Below are 19,731 nucleotides of genomic sequence, written 5' to 3'. Positions count from 1 at the left end.
AGGCAGCACTGGCCGAGGTGACGACATGCGAGCAGTTGGTGACGGACTCGGTGCAGAGGAGACCCTGAACGAAGACGGTGAGGAAAGCAGCGACGACGGGCACGATGGCGTCGAGAGAGAAGAGTGTGCGCGAGTTGGAGGCTAGATGCGAAGGAGCCGAGGAACCCTACGTCGCCTCCGCCTCAAGTGGGTCCACCCAAACGGCACCGCCAAGTCCACGTCCTCCCTGACGGGCCCAGCGCATGCATGCAGGCCCACGATCGCGGAATCCACGGGCGGATCATCTCTCGTCTCTGCAGTACGCGTGATTGACGGCGAACTCGAAACGGCAGCTGCGGCCGGGCTCGACGGAGAGGACGCCACGGTCGGGCACTTCGGAGAATGCGCGGCGGCTGCTGCGTCGAGTAAGAGACCTAGGACCGGTAGAGGCGTCACGCGGCGGTGCGGCAGCGGCCCTCGCCAGCTACCGACCCGAGGAGGCCGAGACAGGCAAAGCCCCATTGGAGAGGCCGACGCGGAGCTCCCTCCACGTCGTGCCACTCTCCGCGCCATGGCCGGAGTAGACGAAGTCGTCGACCTGCACAAACTTGAACCGTTAACATCCATACCTGACGGCACCGATCCCGGCGTGGAGAGCCGTTCCCAGAAGCGCGAGAGTGCGCGACGACGGAGATGGAAATCCCGCGTCCGCCCAGAACTCTGCGAGGAGGTCATCGTCCGTTCTGGCATAATTTACGTTCCAGTTTCCGCTTCTGGCATAGAGGTAGCTCTGTATCCCCCGATCTGAACCTGGAAAATTTACGTTCCAGTTTCCGCTTCTGGCATAATTAGCGGCACGTCCGGCGTCCGGGGAGCAGCTCGGCTGGGGGCACAACGGCAAGGTCTACTACAGGTTGAGGAAGATGGGGAGCTCCGTATGCCCGTTCGGTGGCGGGTTGCAGCTTCCGATCTCAACGAAGGCCAAAGAGTACGGGGAAGTTTGAGTTTTTCGTTGCAAAATTAGCGGTATATATGTCCTGCTTTTTTTTCTTCGTTCAGCTCCCACGTCGGATCCAGGCCTTGTCAGCCCGTAAGCCGGCCATAACCCCCACGTTGGTGTAGCATTATTGTTAACCAAACTAACTTAAACTAATGATCGCCCCTGGTCCACACGCACGTTACTGAATCAAGCAAATGGATGAATGGATGGATCGATCTGTTGACTAACGGCGTGTGCACAACAAAATTCAGACCAGGCCAAAGCACGCACGCCACGCCAGTCCGGAAAAAAATCGAATCGAGCTAGCTACCGTCGTTAAGTTGGAGGCCAAACAAATCGATCGAACTGCTTTCTTCGAACACACAAGGAATCAAATAAATTGCTGTTTTCTTGCCATTTTGATCGCACATCGAAAAATATGGTACCCGCCCTTATTTTGATTCTATGGGTGGGCAATTTGCCTGACAATCTTTTAGGGAATGGAAACACGGTATTCCTGGCCTAGTGACGCAGCAGTCACATCTTTTTCTGTATGCTTCACCTTTGGTCTTGCAGTCCCTAATCACACAAAATTTCAAGTGAATCTTGCTCTCATCTAACGATAATTCCACCGCAGTCGTGTTGGCACGCCCGTCTTGATAGGTCCTTCGGGTTTCAGGACGACCTACATGTATATGCAAACATTATATAGTTGTGACTTGTGAGCGCCTGATGTGCAAGTATATATATACCACCTCATATAAATGGAGTAATAAAATTTTCAGAGATAGTGACCTGCTGCGAGAATATAAAGAGTGTGATAGTCCAGATATGATATTATGCTTACATTGTCGACCAACAAGACACGCCATGAACAAAAGAGCAATCACGTAAACCACGCTGGCCCCCTTCATTGGAATTTTTTCTCGATGAAATTGAGAAAGGCGATGTTTCAACGACTGCCTCTTGCATCAGTATATATATAGAGAGAGTATATGATCCTAATTAACTGCGAGATCTGTTAACCTAATTGATAAAATCATATTAATTGGCACATTCCATACATACATACATGAAGAAAAGCCTATGAAATGATATATATATGCCTGCGATATGATTTTCATATCAAACAATTATAGTACGTACCATTATTATGTGAGATACTATCCTGGTTAGTAATGCCTGCTATCAGCAGGATTTAGTTTCCTCTAGGCGAAACAATCAGAAGGTATAGGAATCTGCACATATCATTATTGGAATCAAAAGGTAGTCTTGAAATGGTGTGGTCAGCGTGGTGGACCCACGCGCAATTCTGCCTGCAAGGCAGCTGTAGAGCATTCTGATGCCGGTATAGTATAACAGAAGTTGTATGTGCTGCCCTACGTCGGTCAGTGTGCGCAGTGCAGACACAACAAGATCCAGTCTACAAAAGCTATTTACCAGAGCTAAAGATAAGCCTGTGACTGCATAAATGTACACCTAAATAACAACAGCGTAAGCATGCATTAATGAATGTCTGAATGAAGCAAAAAAGGATAGAAATATCAGTCTACTCTGAGAGGTTAAATACCTTAAAAATATTTTGCGACTGCACAGTTCTAAACTAACTAAATAAATAGCAACATAGAACCACGTTATCACAGATTAATGTACGACAATGTGAATAAAACAATAATAAGGATAGTAAAGAAATATCAGCCTATATTTTTCCAGAGGATACATTAACACACTCTGTTGTATTCTAATCTGCTGACATGCTGTGCAAAACGAAACTCCTGATCAGGAAAAAAAGCACTCCACCGTGTCGCCGGCAATCACTGACTTTGATATTTCATGGTAGCCATGTGCTGTGACTTGTGAGCTGCTAATTAATTATTGGGTTTGGGCTGGGGAGCTGTATTCATAGTGATAGATGATGGTCCTTCACCTATTCTTTACTTTTGTTGCACCAAATCATTTCTTGCAAGAAGCGTTGCACCTTAGCAATATATCCAATCATTCTAGCAGTGTCATTCTTCTCAAATTCGAAGATCTGGTTTACTGAATTGCGTCTCCATTGCAAAATACGATCATATATTGTACAAAGATATCTACTTATTAGGAAGAAATGGTTTCTTACATGAATGCATTGGCTCTTTATTTTTTGAGTATTTTCAACAACCTGAAATGGATATGAGGTGTATTAGTCGACACAAGGAACCGCTAGAAAGATTGACCATAAAAACGAAGCCAATCTCAGAAGTCATTTGCTTCCTGAATTGAAGGGCAGCCCCTTCTACATACTACTAGAGATATATCAGTCCAGTGTCAAGCTAGAATAAGATTTCAACTCATTGGCTACTATTCACGGTAATCATTCTATTAACAAAAAATTGGATGAATACAGAATAAATAAGAACTAAAAGGCATCATATATGTGCCATAGGCCATTGGTATCCTGAGAAGCTTGTCAAACGAAATGAAATGAGAAAGAACGCAATGCTAATATGATTCTAGCGCTACAACAGAAAAAAAAATTGTAGCACAACAAGCAGCTAGTAAGAAGGGAATGGCACTAAAATACGATTATATAAAAACTGTAGGGTTATGCCAGACGCAAAAAAGAAGTACCATATTCACGATCATTTGATAGCTGGCATTACATTCAACTGATAGTGGTCCCTGTTGTAGGAAATCAATCTAATTTTCATTAATTTGCAAAGTTTATATCCCTAACAACCCTGTTTATCAACGTTAGAATCTCGTAAAGAGCAATATCAAATATTACTGCGGCAATAATAACACCTGAAGCACATCGAAGAAAACCAGTTAAAGATTTTCACAAGAACATATAATGTAAGCAATTTCAGTGCCCAATTTAAATATGAATGAACAAAGCTAAAGCATAGTTGATAGGCCAGTGGCAAAAAATAAAAAAATAAAAACTAAACATGTTATCATGTCACCACTCGTGGGATTAAAACATGCAAATGATGAGCATCTACAAACGAAGAATAAATTAGCATATACGACAGTGAGAACTGATTCCGTTGACTTACAAAAGGTTGAGATGCATGATTGTCCATACATGAATAGAATTTGGGTTTACTGTAAAATAGTCTCTGTGATATTTTATTTTAGACAAAACTGAACTTCAAAAGAGAAAGCAAGGAATCAGTGTGCAGCGGGATATTCTTATATCAGTTGAATCATCCTAAAGTCCCTACCTAAGAAGAACATAATGACACTTATTAAGCAACCATCACCTGAACTGACAAAAATACGATAAAAAACTTTTGGGACCTTTGCTCATGGAACATGAAACCTACATGATCGGGTGGCAGCATTCTGGGGCAGGTTGAAATCATCCTTTTCCATGATTCGACAAAAACTGCCTCTTACATCCACCTTTAAATTTAGAACCCAATATCATTACAGGTTGCAAGAGGATGACTTTAAAATTCTAATGTTCACGTATCACTTGTTTTTCTTTAACTCAGCACTTCACGAATCATCTTTTAATTTCACACATATTTTTCTCTAAAGCTGATACCAATAGATAACCATATCAATACAGAGACTTGACCATTTAGAGCAGCAATGCTCTAATTTGGCTTTCCTCTTACTTCTGAACACCCAAATTAGAATTCAGAAGTGTATGAATAGTAGTACCTAAAGAAAAATGCAGCACTGCAACCATGACACTTTCAGCACGACCAATAATAAAGTAAAATTTATTAACACAACCTGGGCAATCAAGCAACAACTTAGTTGACAACGGTGGGAGCTGCAGATCACCGTCAGCTCCTCCCTTCTTCCACCACCGGCGTTCGTTGCATTCTCCTCCTCGCTGCCCAGCACCATTTCCTTCATCAACTCCACCAGACGCTCCTCATCCTGACGTGTTGATCGCTCGGCCTCCGCCTCGCTCCCCCTCCTTTTTTTTTTTTGAATAACAGCAGGAGAACTGTTATATTCATCGCAATAGAGGAGAAGGTCAAGACGACCGCTTGACCCAGTTTATGAGGAAAACCGGGCCTAAAAACCGTACAAAATGACCCCATTTTTGAGGAAAAAAAGGTCGAAAAACCGCACAAACAACAGAGCCTCGTCGTCCACACGACACAAAGCCACCATTGCACAAAACACCCACATCCGTGCCCGGAGCCGCCACTCCGGCTTCCCCTGCTCGGTTTCGAGCCACAACACCGCACGGACTAGACGCCTCGTAGCCCAGGCTACACTAGACGATCATCCGCAGACCACGAACGCCGCGCCAAAAGATCCGGGGCCGCCGCCCCGACATGCCAGCCAGGCCGACCATCCGATCGCGCCGACCGGGCCGACGGACTCGCTACCCACGTAGCACGAGCACGCCACCCTTGCCTTGTTAGACCACAACCACACCCCATGTGCCTGTAGTTGCAAGGCCGTTCGAGGCCGCCGCCTCGACGCACCATCCACCGTCCGGAGCCGCTGCCCCGGCGTCCACCATCTTCGGCCGCAAGGCAACCATGCCTAGTTGATGCAAACCTACCGCACCACAAGTGTCGAGGCCTCCAAAGGCGGCGCCTTCAAGAAGGTAGCGGCATAGATGTCGCCGTCGCCCGCTCACGAGGAGCTCAGGTTTTCACCAGGAGAACACCAGACACCCGCGACAGCCGGGAGATGTAGCTCACGAAGACGCCTTCAAGAAGGAGTACGGCTCCCGTGGGCACCGTCGTCATCGGCACCTACTCAGGATAGGTGCAAAGCTTTCGCCTGGCATGCCATCTCCGCCATCGAACTCTCTTGAAGCTCGGGTTGAAGGAGCGCAGCCAACGCAGCATGTGACCTTGCCGCCGACCACCAGACGCCCACCCCCGACGCATCAGCCAAAACCAGCACCACACTCCGCTTCAAACAACTGTCGGAGCACCAGATCGGGACGGGTCCCCAGCCGCCGCGCTCGTCAAGGAGCCGCGCCATGGCCCGCAAAGGCCCGGATCGGGCGCCCGCAGCGACCCGGACGCCCGCACCGCGCCAGGGATGAGGGACCCTGGCCGCCAGCGCGCTTGCGCGTCTAGGTGCAGAACCGGAGCAAGGCCTCGCGCCACCACGCAAAGGCCACGGCCCCCGCGGCCCAGATCCGGGCCCGCGCCGCCAGATCCTGGCCCGCGCCGCCAGGCGGAAGAAGAACGCCAGCGCGCCCGCGCTTGCCGACCCCGTCGCGCTGCCTGGAGCCTCCGCCATCACGCCGACGCCCGCCTGAGGCCGTGACCAACCACCGCAGGCCGCTCCCCCGGCGCCGATCTGAAGTCGTCTGCTCGCTTGAGCGCGACCGCGACCCGCCACGACGCTCGCTTGAGCGCCGCTCGCTTGAGCACGGCCGTCCATGGCGCAGCAGCGGGAGCTCCACGTCGCCGCGCGCCAAAGCCAGGCACCGGTCCGCGCCTCCGAACGACGAAGCTGCCCCGCGCAGCCCGCCTCCCTGGAGCGGAGAAGGAAGATCCCGCCGCCGCCCACGCCGCGCGGGCTTTGCCCGGCGACGCTTGCCGGCGGCGGCGAGGGAGGAAGGTGGAGGCGGGGCTTCTCCCGACAGCTACGGGTAGCGCCCAGGTCGCCCGCGGGGAGCGACCGAGGCGCGTCTCTGAATGTGTCGAAGAAGACGGGGAGCGTTTGTGGCTCAGATTACCTTTTGATGTGGTTCATTTCTGTAATTACACATTCTATTCTATCTAATCGGGTGGCAGGATCGACTGCCTTAAACTCAAAAAAAAGAAGTTCTGCAGACAAATATCCGATCAACGCCAACAAGGTTCAGATTATCTACCACATATATCAACAGTAAAGAGGTTACTATGAAGCTCAAGAGATTACTTATGTCCTACACGTAAACACGATCATACAAATAAAAATGCGTACCTCTCCATTGAAATGATCAACCAGCATTTCTTTCGAATTCTTCAGCTCTTCAACACTCTCAAATTGCTCTCCGATGAAGGCAAAGAAAGGCTTTGTTCCAAGCTTAGGAGCCAACTTCTTAACATATACATAGGATTCTATGGATTTGTAGTTCTCAGTAAGGTCGTATATGTGGTGATCATAAATCCTTCCCAAAACAAGATTGGTGGGCCTCATCTTTGAATGAGAACCATACTGCAAAAGGCATAAATAGTTACAGCTATAAACGGGGGAAAGATAAACTCTGTAAATACATGATGGCAACCGAACCAATCATTATACTCCCTCCGTTCCTATATATAAGCCATATATTTTTTTGAAAAAAAATCCAGAATATAAGGTTTATTGCGTTGCCCTACTTGTATGGACAATATTTTTGGAGATTTGATTAGGTTTACTTATCTTATGCAAAGTCCTCTATTAGCTCACAGCAATTACTTACGGTTAACCCTAGCCAAATATGGTGTAATTTTTTCTAAATATGCGTTTCTTAATTTCCGTGCCAGAAATTATATGGCTTATATTTAGGACCGGAGGGAGTAACAGAAAGTGAGAAAGTTTCAAATAGGTCTTAAATGAATGCTAATAAATTCTTTGTTCAGCTAACTAAGTCATTTTACTTGCTACACAAATCATCATATATTCTTTTTTCTGGGGTTAACAGAAATTCCATTTTTCACCAACTACATGGTGGAACTGCAGGTTAAGCCAACATAATGGAACTTACCACTAATTAAAAGACTGCACTCAGACTCAAGGGAGAAGAACTCGGGAGAAGTTTCACCCCCTCTCTCAAATCGCATGATGCTGTCTTTCTTCTTGGTGTATTTCACTGCATGGTCACGCTTCGGGTGGAAAAGATCTGCCAGCACAGAGTTCAGAACCGCACTAGTCTTTGTACCGTAGAGGATAAGCATCTTCTTGCCTTTCTCAACCTGGAACAAGCATTAGAAGAAAAAGTCAACATACATATTATTTCAGGTTTCCTCACATCGAAGGTTCCGAAGAAGCAGAGCCTTCTAATAAGATTAGCGTGATCATCTGCACGATACTTAGACACCTATCCAGAAAATACACCACTACCTTTCGTGATTCAGTCAAAAGGAAAACAGTCTTGCAAAGATACTACATGACACTAATTTTTGAGGCTTGCTGGAAAGTACAAGTTTCCGATTAGCCACAATTCGGCAAGTTTTCACTGCAACCTTTTATCTTTGACAAGTTCACCAATGCTTCCATGTCAAATAATGTCCAGGTACTGTAAATTGAAGATAGATTTGCAACACGTGGCGAAAGGGTGGAAGAGATGTGGAGCTTACAATCTTGGGCGCGTGCTTGAGGAGCTCGCGCTTGGCGCGCATGCTCTTGGGAACCCTGATCGCCACGTACCATCTTCCTCCGACGAAGATCGAACCCAAGCCGCGCAGGGAAGGGATGGCCTCCTCGTCCGGCCGTCCGGGGTACCGTACTGTTCCAGCATCGGATGTGCCAATTTCAGGGCCGCGCTCGTGCAGGGACGGTGTTGCCCGTCTCGCACGGTGCTATACTCCCCGGCTGTGCGCTGTGAATTCCCGTGGAAGGCACGAGCCAGGGGAGGGGACGGTGTGTGTCTGGATACCGGAGGTGGGGCAGGTGAGGACACCAGCGGCGACGCGTTTCGAGGATCTAGGCTTAGCGCGAGGAGATGGATGCGGCCGCGTGTGAGGAGATGGATAGCAGCCTACCCAGCATATGGAGGCAAGATCCCAGGAGAGGAGCTCGCGAGGTAGAGCAAGCCGCCGCCGACGGCGGTTTCTGAGGGCGGAGGTGCGTGGTTTAGAGCGCGTTTGGTTGCCCGAGGCCCCTGGCTCGCATGGGGCGCAGTTTTTGCCCTGTTTGGTTGACTGGCCTTTTTTTTTTTTGAAAACATAATATATTAAGCAAGCAAGTCGCCTCATTAAAAACCTTCCAATTCCCTTAGGTACCTTGGTAAGAAAAAGAGTGCGTCTGAAACTTGCTGCTCCAAACTCAGAGTATGGTTATATCGTTCAGGAGCTTATTTGGTTGACTGGCCTTGATTGGCCTCACTTACGTTGTTGCATCACACGATTCTTAAAACAGTGTTTTACCGCATTTAACTGAATCAGCCTTTTTTCAGGGTTCGTTCTTTTCACTCCTCTGCTCCACACTCCACAGATGTAACCTTGCTTACTTTCCTTACACTCCTCGATATACACTCTCTTCAAATCAATACAACCATACTCTGAATCGAATTAAACTAAGTTGCACCTGAAAAATATGTGTGTCGATGATATGAACCAATTTCAATAATCGATTTCAAGTTTCATCAGTCGTAAATAGTCAATTTCGTGTATGAAGTTTTGAGCGAATTTTTCCAAATTCGTTACACACGCTTAACCGTTTGAAATTTCTTTTGAGGAGTAGGTTCACTTCACCATTTCGCATGACTTTCATGTTGACATGTTTTTCTTTCGGTATACATACACTGAAAGATAAATGACTCGCTAGTATATTGTAATATGTGCGTATGTGTGAGTAAGATTTGGACTACATTTGCTCAACTTTTCACTTGCCGTCTTCATGGACGGTGACGTGGTGATGATATGTGAGAAGTGAGAGGTGATAATCATGGTGGTGGTGGCATGGTAATGTTCATCTTCGTGGTCGGCGACGTGGTGATGCTTGTGACTGGCAATCTTATGGTGGTAGTCAACTTCGTGGTCGACGACATGGTGATGCTTGTGACCGGCGTGAACGGCAGTGTCATGGTGGTGTTCGTCTTCGTGGTCGGCGACGTGGTGATGCTCGTGACCGGCGATATCATGGTGGTGTTCGTCTTCGTGTCGACGACATGGTGATGCTTGTGATGGGCGTGAACAGCGGTATCATGGTGGTCTTCGTCTTCGTGGTCGGCGATGTGGTGATGCTCGTGACCGGCGGTGTCATGCTGGTGTTCGTCTTCGTGGTCGACGATATGGTGATGCTTGTGACGGGCGTGAACAATGGTGCCATTGTGTTGTTCGTTTCCGTGGTCGGTGACGTGGTGATGCTCGTGACCAGCGGTGTCATGGTGATCATCGTCTTCGTGGTCGACGACATGGTGATGCTTGTGGCCGGCGTGACCGGCGGTGTCATGATGGTGTTCGTCTTCGTGGTCGACGACATGATGATGCTTGTGACGGGCGTGAACAATGGTACCATGGTGTTGTTCGTCTTCGTGGTCGGCGATGTGGTGATGCTCGTGACCGGCGGTGTCATGGTGGTCTTCGTCTTCGTGGTCGACGACATGGTGATGCTTGTGACAGGCGTGAAGACGACATGGTGATGCTTGTTGATACGTCCAAAACGTATCCACTTTCCCGAACACTTTTGTTATTGTTTTGCCTCTAATTTGTGTATTTTGGATACAACTAACACGGACTAACGCTGTTTTCAGCAGAATTACCCTGGTGTCTCGTTTTTGTGCAGAAATTCAACTTTCAGGAAAATCCCCGGAATTTATGTCGAAGGGCTTATTTTTCCAGAAGATTCACGGAGCCAGAAGGCGGGCCTGGGGGAGGCCCAGGGCCCCCACACACTAGGCCGGCGCGGCCTGGAGGGGGCGCGCCGCCCTACTGTGTGGCCGCCTCGGCCAGCCTCTGACGCCCCCCTCTGGACTATTTAAGGGTTTCGATCTAAAATCGCGAGAGGAGAAGTCGAAGTCGCCAAAAACCATCCAGTACGCCGCCACCGTCGCGAAACTCCGTCTCGGGACCAGAAACTCCGTTCTGGCACTCCGCCGGACGGGGAATTGGAGGAGATCATCGCCATCATCACCACCGACGCCTCTCCATCGACTAGCCATGTTTCCCCCATCCATGTGTGAGTAATTCCCCCGCTGTAGGCTGAAGGGGATGGTAGGGATTGGATGAGATTGGTCATGTAATAGCATAAGATTGTTAGGGCATAGTGCCTAGTATTCGTAATTGGTATTTTTATGATATTGTTGCAACTTGTTATGCTTAATGCTTGTCACTAGGGCCCGAGTGCCATGATCTCAGATCTGAACATGTTATTGTTTCATGATGATATGCATTGTTTTATGATCTTACCTGCAAGTTGTATACACGTATTGTTGTCCGGAACCCGAGGCCCCAAAGTGACCGAAATTGGGACAACCGAAGGGGAAGGCGGTGATATGAGGATCACATGTGTTCACGGAGTGTTAATGCTTTGCTCCGGTGCTCTATTAAAAGGAGTACCTTAATTTCCAGTAGATTCCCTAGAGGGCCGGCTGCCACCGGCTGGTAGGCCAAAAGATGTTGTGCAAGTTTCTCATTGCGAGCACGTACGACTATATGTAGAACACATGCCTATTGATTGATTAGTACTTGGATACCGCTTTATTACTATCTGCAAATGTCTTACCTTGATTGTTACATGAATTTCTCTCATCCATGCAACGCCCGTTCATCCATCCCTGTGCCTATAGTATTTTAATCCTGCTGTTTACTATAATCACTACTGCTGTCTTTGTTACTCTGTTGCTGTTATTTCACTACTGCTATCGCTATAAAACTGTTACTATCGATAAACTCTTGCGAGCAAGTCTGTTTCTAGGTGCAGCTGAATTGACAACTCCGCTGTTAAGGCTTACAAATATTCTTTGGCTCCCCTTGTGTCGAATCAATAAATTGGGTTTTACTTCCCTCGAAGACTGTTGCGATCCCCTATACTTGTGGGTCATCAAGACTATTTTCCGGCGCCGTTGCCGGGAGCATAACTTTATTTGCAAGTTCACTTGGATTGATATTGTTCACCGCAAATTCTCCATCATGGGTAAACCTCGCGATACTAAAGTCGCCATATTACCATCCACTACAAGAAAAGGTACAACTCGAGTACCTCTCGCTGCTCTTGATTCACCATCCGTGATAGATAAACTTGTTTCACCACCACAAGCTTCACATGCTCGGTACTTCGCTAGATCTGAAAATTCCTCTTATAATTTTGATGATGCTTCCGCTGTGCTTGATAATGATGGTTCATTAGGATCTTTTCTAGATGCTACAATTGCTAGGTCTAGACAAATTGAAAATACTCGAAACTCCTAATGAAAATGCTGCTACACTCGTTAATTCACCCGAGTCTCGTTGAATACTCTAGTGATGATCCCGATGAAGATTATGTGGAACTTGATGATGATTTTATTGATAAATGCAATGCTAATACTCGATGCAAGAAAAATTAAAAAGCTTCTTGCACAACATACTGTTAGATATAAACTATCTCCTGATCCTAAATTTGCCACATCTCCTATAAACATTAAGGATAAGGATTATGATTTTTCTCTTGATTTATCTCATATATCTATTGTTGAGAAAACACCTTTTTGTGGTACTAAAAAATAAAGTGCTGTTGAACACATGATTGAGTTGTCTACTCTGAGTAGCTTGTTTTCTGATGATGTCAAGATGCGTACTTATTTCGTTGCTAAAATTTTCCCTTTCTCATTAAAAGATGATGTTAAAACTTGGTATAATAGTTTGCCACCTGATTCTATTGATAGTCCAAGTGATTTGCTTGATGTTTTCTTTCGGAAATACTTTCCTGCTAGTGCTCAACATATTGCTTTGCAGAGAATTTATAATTTTGACCAGGAAGATGGAGAGAAATTGCCTGAGGCTTGGGCGAGATTTTGCTCTCTTATCAGAGCTCGTCCTGGACATGATTTGGAAAAGCACGATTTACTTGATATATTTTATAGTGGACTAACCATTGAGTCTAGGGCATACCTGGATAGTTGTGCTGGTTGTGTTTTCAGGAAAAGAACTCCAGACGACGCTGAAGAATTATTGGCTAGAATAGGCCGGAATCATGATGATTGGTCTACACCTGAACCATCCCCGACACCAATATTGAAGAAGAGGGTATGATTAAATTAAATGATGAAGATATGAGGGAAGCCAAGAAATCTCTTAAAGAGAAGGATATTAAATCCGAAGACGTGAAGAATTTACCTCCCATAGAAGATTTATGCAAGATAACTCCCCTTCATCCATGATTGAGGTACACTCTCTTGAACGCTTTACTAGGGAAGATATTCCGTATTCAAAACCTCTTTATCAATGCTTAGATAAGTTTGATAATTATATTGTTAAGCAAAATAATTTCAATATGAGAGTAGAGAATCATTTAATGGAAAATTCTCGAGCTATTAGTGAATTGCATGGTATTGTGGAGAGAACCTCCAATGATGTTAAGATGCTTGTTAAACACTTTCATATGGTTCAAACTCAAATTGATCAACTCACTAAAGTGCAAAATGACTTGTTAAAAAATAATTCTAAATAAAAACACGCTTATGAAGTAACAACTAGAGGCGGTGTTTCTACCCAGGATCCTCTATATCCTGAAGGGCATCCCAAAAGAGTTGAACAAGATTCTCAACGAACTGAAACTAGTGCTCCATCTAAGAAAAAGAAAAAGAAACATAAAACTGTTGTAGAATCCTCTGAGCTTGTTAATGATCCTAATAGTATTTCTATTTCTGATGTTGAAACTGAAAGTGGTAATGAACATGATAAAGATAACGATAAGTGACATAGGCATCCCAAATGGGCCTGCCGAAGATAGTACCCGGGGTTTACTGAAGGCCCAATATCCGAAGAATAAGAAGATTCGGGAGCCCAAGATGTATTAAGGAAAGTTAGAATTGTAATAGGAAGTGTTATTTGTAAATCTGGCGGGATGAGTTAGAAACCGTCCCGGACTCTGTAACTTGTACAAAACGAAATCCTCGGCTCCACCTCCTATAAAAAGGGGGAGTCGAGGGACGAAGAGGCAATCGAATCATTGCTACAAACCCTAGTTTTCATAATCGTCGAGTACTTTTCGGCTGAAACCTTCGAGATCTACTTGCCCTCTACTTCTAACTAAACCCTAGCCTACAATCCATAGGCATTGACAAGTTGATACCTTGTCAATTGGCGCCGTCTGTGGGAACTAGAGGCGTAAGTATCTGATCTCGATGGCACGTTCAAGATCTTCGGCATCGTCAACCGCAAGCAACGCAATGGATCGAGGTAAACAGATCGCTGCTGGTCCTGTCGATTTTGTTCCTCACCCACCCTCCCGTTTGGATGCATATGCGTATCTGGCGGAGCCCATGGAGATGACGTTCGGAAGGTTTCACTTTCGCGTTGAGAAGGAGGGATCGTATCGTGTCGAATTTCCGATTTCGTCGGGATCGTCGGTGGTCGATTCCGATTTTTCAAGCTATACATCGTCAACCGAGTCAGGAGAAGAAGAAACTTCGGCGACACGCTACGTCAGCACCAGAGCAAGAGAGAAACTCGCCAAGATCTTCGAGCGACATGTCGTTTGAGTCATCTGCGGACTCATATATAAGCGATGGCTCAAGCGATGTCGACAGTTACGACTTCATCGACAAATCTATCACAGTGGGCAAGGTCTTCATCGATCTCAAAGATGATGTCACCAAACCCAACATAGATCTGAGTACAAAGTATCATCAGATTTATGCCATTGAAGATCAAGAGGAAACATCTGAGGCTTTCGACGATCTGGGAAATCCATACGTCGATCCCTCCAATCTGCGACAAGGCCTGGGCAATAAATACGTCGGGCCGCAGCCGCGAGACAGAGTTCAGCTTTCGCAAGCAGCGTGGGACAGAGCCACGAGAGCTATGAACGGTTCGGAACCAATGGCCACCACAGCCACACCAGAGGAATTGCAAGCATATCAATATAGGCTCGCACGAGCTGCGAGGGAATTGGAAAAACAGACAGCTGAGTTAAACAGAAGAAAGGAGGCAGCTTCTGCATCTAGCAGGAGGAGGGCAGATCTAAGTCGACAATCTAGAACTTCGGGTGATAGCCACAGAGAGGCGCGGAACAGAGCAAGATCAAGGTTGCAACACATACCCGAAGCAGAAAGAGAGCACTTGGTCCAAAACCTCGACATGTCCTTCATGTCGATAGATACAAGAGGAAACATCATCCCTAAGACACCAGAGGCTGGGTATATGGCGACACATGCTTTTATCCTTGCATCTAAACCACCTCCAGGTGATCCAAGGGAAACACTATACAATATGGCGGTAGCAGGAGTTGGAGCTATGGGGACAGCGTTTGTATCAACGCCTCCCGAAGGAGCGGCAAGGCAAAATAGTCCACGACCCGCAGCAGCAACAGCGGCAGCACCTGAAGGACCAAGTGGAGCAAGAGACACGACAGCACAGGCAAGGGTCGACGGAGCGCGGCAAAGCGTAGGGATCATCGGCAATCTCCGGAGCTGAACGACGAAGATATGTGCGGCTTACCATGCTTCACGAGGAGAGTCCGAAAACTCGAGTCCCCTCAGATTCAAGTTACCCGACAACTTCAAGAAGTTCGACGGCCTTCAAGATCCAGAGGATTGGCTAGTGGATTATCTCGAGACAGTGAAGCTCACAGGAGGAACCAGGGCAACAGCTATGCAAAGCATCCAGGTGCATTTAAGTGGAGCCGCACGATCTTGGATAAAGAAACTCACTCCAGGATCTATCGACAGCTGGAATGTTTCGAGAACGTGTTCGTCAAGAACTTCAGATCCACATGCAAAAAATCTGCGTCGTTAGAGGAGTTGAGAGCATGTCGACAAAAGCCAGACGAGCCAATGAGAAAGTACATCCAAAGGTGGAATATCATCAAAAACTCGGCAGAAAATATATCTGACGAGAGAGCAATAGATGCATTTGTCGCAGGAATTAGGCGTGGAGATTTTGTCGAGGACTTGGGAAGGACCAATCCAAAGACAGTATCCGCGTTAATGGAGATAGCAAACAGATGGGCAGATGGAGAAGACGCTGTCCACAACAAACGGCACAGGTCGCCAGAGGAGGACCGTGGACGAAACTATCAACCGAGGCGACGATTTCCTCGGCAGTACCCGAACTATGACGCTCCAGGGCAAATTTCGGCAGGCTTTCGGGCAAACACAGGAGGAAGCAACAGAGATGATTATCAGAGAAGCAATGAACAGCGAGGTGATAATAGGGATGATTCTCGCAACAACAGGCAAAATAGCGGGCCTAGGTTCCCAAGGCCTTTCGTGTCCCCTGAAGAGATGATGAATGGACCGTGCCAAATGCATTTTTTCCTTGACAGCAACGGAAAAAGACAGTCAGGGCACCTGCAGAAAGACTGTCGAAATTTTCAGGCAATGCTAAGGTATGCAGAGAACGCTAACGCGCGGGCAACACAGAGAAATCCTCGAGAACCCAGAAGCGAGATTCACTTGCCGCCTCCTCCCGCGATTACGTACGACAATCGGCATCAGCTCAGAATAGCGGCAAGCACCTCCACCACCACCTTATGTTGATCCTAACTCCAACGGAGCGGTGTCGATGATTCGTAAAGGAAGGCCGTCCAATAGAGCTCGAAAGTAATCTCACGACAGGTGTTTATGGCAGAAAAGATGCCTCCACCAACAGTTGAGTATCTTAATTGGTCAGGACAAGATATTGGCTTCACCATAGCAGATCATCCGCAGCAAGTTCCTCGACCAGGGCAGTCAGCACTTATTCTGCCAGCAGTTATCGCGGGATTTGACGTCTCTCGAGTGTTCATAGATGGCGGCAGCAGCCTAAACCTTATGTATGCAGATACACTAAGGAAGATGAACATATCCTTAGCAAACTTGAAACCAACAGACACAAGGTTCCACGGCATCACACCGGAGAAACCAAGTTATCCATTGGGGAAGATCAATCTCGACGTTCAGTTCGGGACCCGAGAAAACTATAGAATCGAGAGGCTAGAATTTGAAGTCGTGGATTTTCCGTCACAATACCACGCTCTGTTGGGACGACCAGCATATGCTAGATTTATGGCGGTGCCACACTATACATACCTGCTATGGAGGTTGCCTGGACCAAAGGGACCAATCACAGTCAAAGGAAGCTTTGCCCTAGCCGATAAGTGTGACAAGGATTTTCACCGGCTATCAGAAACTTTCGGGATGCAAGCTGAATATTTGGCGTCAAAAAGTATGACTGACTATGACGTGCTGCCAGACGTTGGAAGGCCAAATAAAGAATCAACTTTCAATACCGAGAAAAATTCTAAGGAGGTGCAGATTCACCCAACAGACCCGAAAAAGACGACATCTATCGCAAATGACATGGATATCGCATAGGAAAGCGCGCTCGTCGAGTTCCTCCGTGAGAACTGGAAAATCTTCGCATGGTGTCCAGCTGACATGCCAGGAGTACCTGTGGAACTTGCCGAGCACCACCTAAACTTGGATCCAATAGCAAGACCAATCAAACAACCTTTGCGGCGTTTTTGAACCAAAACGCAAAGCCATGCTGTCGAAATCAATCGACTACGAGAAGCTGGTTTTATCAAAGAGATATTCACGAAGCCACATGGGTAGCAAATCCCGTGTTGGTGCCGAAGAAAAACACTAAGGTCCTTCGCATGTGCGTCGACTTTACGTGTCTCAATAAACATTGTCCAAAGGATCACTTTCCCCTCCCGAGGATCGATCAAATTATCGACTCCACGGCCGGATGTGAACGTCTTTCCTTCCTGGACGCATATTCTGGTTATAACCAGATCAGATTGAAAGAAGAAGATGAAGTAAAGACCGCATTTATTACACCTTACGGCGTGTTTTGCTACGGAACAATGCCCTTCGGTCTAAAAAATGCGGGAGCAACATATCGCAGGATGATGCGGAAGTGTTTGGCGACACGCATTGGGAAAAACGTGCAAGTATACATCGACGATGTCGTCATAACGTCAAAAAGGGGACAACACCGATCGAGGATCTCAAGGAAACTTTTGACAACCTCGACAAATTCTGCCTCGAAGTTGAACCCAACGAAGTGTTCTTTTGGCGTCCCAAACAGGAGAACTTCCGGGTTTCTAGTCTCAGCAAGAGGGATTGAAGCAAATCCCGATAAAATACAAGCTATCGTAATAATGAGGAAGCCAACAAAGTTGAAAGAAATACAACAGCTAACGGGGCGAGTCGCAGCTTTGAGCAGATTCGTCGCCAGGCTGGGAGAAAAAGCGTTACCATTTTATGCTCTGATAAAGCAAGGAGATAAATTCCAGTGGAACGAAGAAGCAGACAGAGCTTTCGAGGATTTGAAGCGAACAATCTCGACACCACCAATTTTGGTGGCGCCAAAGGAAAAGGAACCTCTCCTGCTGTATATCGCAGCCACGCCCCAAGTGGTGAGCACGGTGCTAGTTGTCGAAAGGGAGGAAGAAGGAAAACTCCACGGCGTGCAGAGGCCAGTATACTTCGTTAGCGAAGTTTTATCACCCTCAAAACAAAGGTACCCTCAGTACCAAAAGCTAGCATATGGAGTGTTCACAACAGCACGAAAATTGCGCCACTATTTTTCGGCACACCCGATCATAGTGGTCAATGAAGCTCCCTTGTCAAATATATTGAACAATCCAGAAGCTACGGGTCGTGTCTCCCTTTGGGGAATAGAACTTTCCCCTCGGGACATCACGTATGAAAAAAGAAAAGCAATCAAGTCGCAAGTGCTGCCGGACTTCATCGCAGAGTGGATGGAGTTGCAAAACACAGGACCTCCAGACTTGTCGAGAACCTGGACCATGAACTTTGATGGGTCCAAAAGACTAGAAGGAGCTGGTGCAGGAGTAGTACTCATATCACCTGAAGGCGACAAGTTGAAGTACATCCTTCGGATGACATTCCCTAACGCATCTAACAATGAAGCGTAATATGAAGCTCTCATACACGGGATGAAGATGGCGAAAGCTATGGTGCAACTCGATTAAAGATATTTGGCGACTCACAATTGGTAGCTCAGCAAGTCATGAACCAATGTGACGCAGTCAATGATAGCATGATGGCATACAAGGAGGTGTACAACGAGCTCGAAAAATTGTTTGATGGATGCGAAGTAAATCATATTAGCAGATTGAGCAACGACGAAGCCGACGTTCTTGCAAACATCGGATCGCAATGCCTTGCGCTCCGCCGGGTGTATTTTGGGAAGAGATAACAGAGAGGTCTACAAAATCAATAAAATCAAAAAAGAAGGAGAAGAAACCCCTGGGGCTACCAAGGAAGAGCAAGAGGAAGAAGAAGATCAGGACATGGTCATGGTGATACGTATACCATGGATGCAGACGTACATATCATACATCCTCGTGAAAGAAATACCCGACGATCCAGATTGAGGCAAGGCGAGTAATTCGACGCTCCAAAGCTTTCACTGGTGGTCAAAGGAGAATTGTACAAGCTGAAGTATTTCAGGCGTGCCTTGCAAAGGTGTGTCACACCCGAAGAAGGAAGAATAATTCTGAAGGATGTACACGAAGGAATATGTGGCCACCACGCAAGTAGTCGAGCTATTGCAGCCAAGGTATTTCGGGCAGGATTCTACCGGTTGACAAGCAATCGAGGACGCCAAGGAAATAGTAAGAACTTGTGACGCGTGTCAAAGGTTTGCCGCAAAACCTCACTCTCCAACGAGCAGTAACTAACACCAATACCATTGTCGTGGCCTTTTGCCCAATGGGGACTCGATATGGTGGGCAAGTTACACAAATCCTAGCCAGGAGGAAAGGAGTACATGCTAGTAGCTGTCGACAAATTTACAAAGTGGATAGAAGCGAAGCCGATAAATTCACCAGACGGAGCATCTGCAGTAAAATTCATAAAAGGCCTCGTCTTCAGATTTGGAGTGCTCTCATAGCATTGTCACAGTACAATGGTAGTAACTTCACATCCCACGAGTTTAAAGATTATTGCGAAGAAGTGGGTATAAAGTTACACTTTGCGTCGCTTGCGCACCCGTGGACCAATGGCCAAGTCG

The 19,731-nt window shown here is 46.8% G+C and overlaps 1 protein-coding gene across 1 annotated transcript; it reads right to left on the bottom strand.

The window, feature by feature from the left end:
- Positions 1-6,686: 6,686 nt before the first annotated feature.
- Positions 6,687-8,961, bottom strand: LOC124664855 (ribosome production factor 2 homolog). The gene is made up of 5 exons (XM_047202281.1): positions 8,952-8,961; positions 8,200-8,348; positions 7,594-7,815; positions 6,842-7,075; positions 6,687-6,752 (listed from the first exon to the last, which is right to left on the bottom strand). Exons 1-5 carry the CDS (start codon positions 8,959-8,961, stop codon positions 6,687-6,689), a joined length of 681 nt encoding a protein of 226 aa, XP_047058237.1.
- Positions 8,962-19,731: the final 10,770 nt, after the last annotated feature.

The sequence above is a fragment of the Lolium rigidum genome, chromosome 6 (genome assembly GCF_022539505.1).
Source record: "Lolium rigidum isolate FL_2022 chromosome 6, APGP_CSIRO_Lrig_0.1, whole genome shotgun sequence".
In the NCBI taxonomy this organism is placed as follows: Eukaryota; Viridiplantae; Streptophyta; class Magnoliopsida; order Poales; family Poaceae; genus Lolium; species Lolium rigidum.
The sequence above is the reverse complement of the archived record's forward strand: the minus strand, read 5'-3'. Positions and strand labels throughout refer to the sequence as shown.

Coding starts and splice junctions, on each gene's coding strand:
- LOC124664855 (XM_047202281.1), bottom strand. Junction 7,076..7,593: donor TTAGTGGTAAGTTCCATTAT/GTTGGCTTAACC, acceptor TGCCTTTTGCAG/TATGGTTCTCATTCAAAGAT. Junction 6,753..6,841: donor TTGATCATTTCAATGGAGAG/GTACGCATTTTT, acceptor CTGTTGATATAT/GTGGTAGATAATCTGAACCT.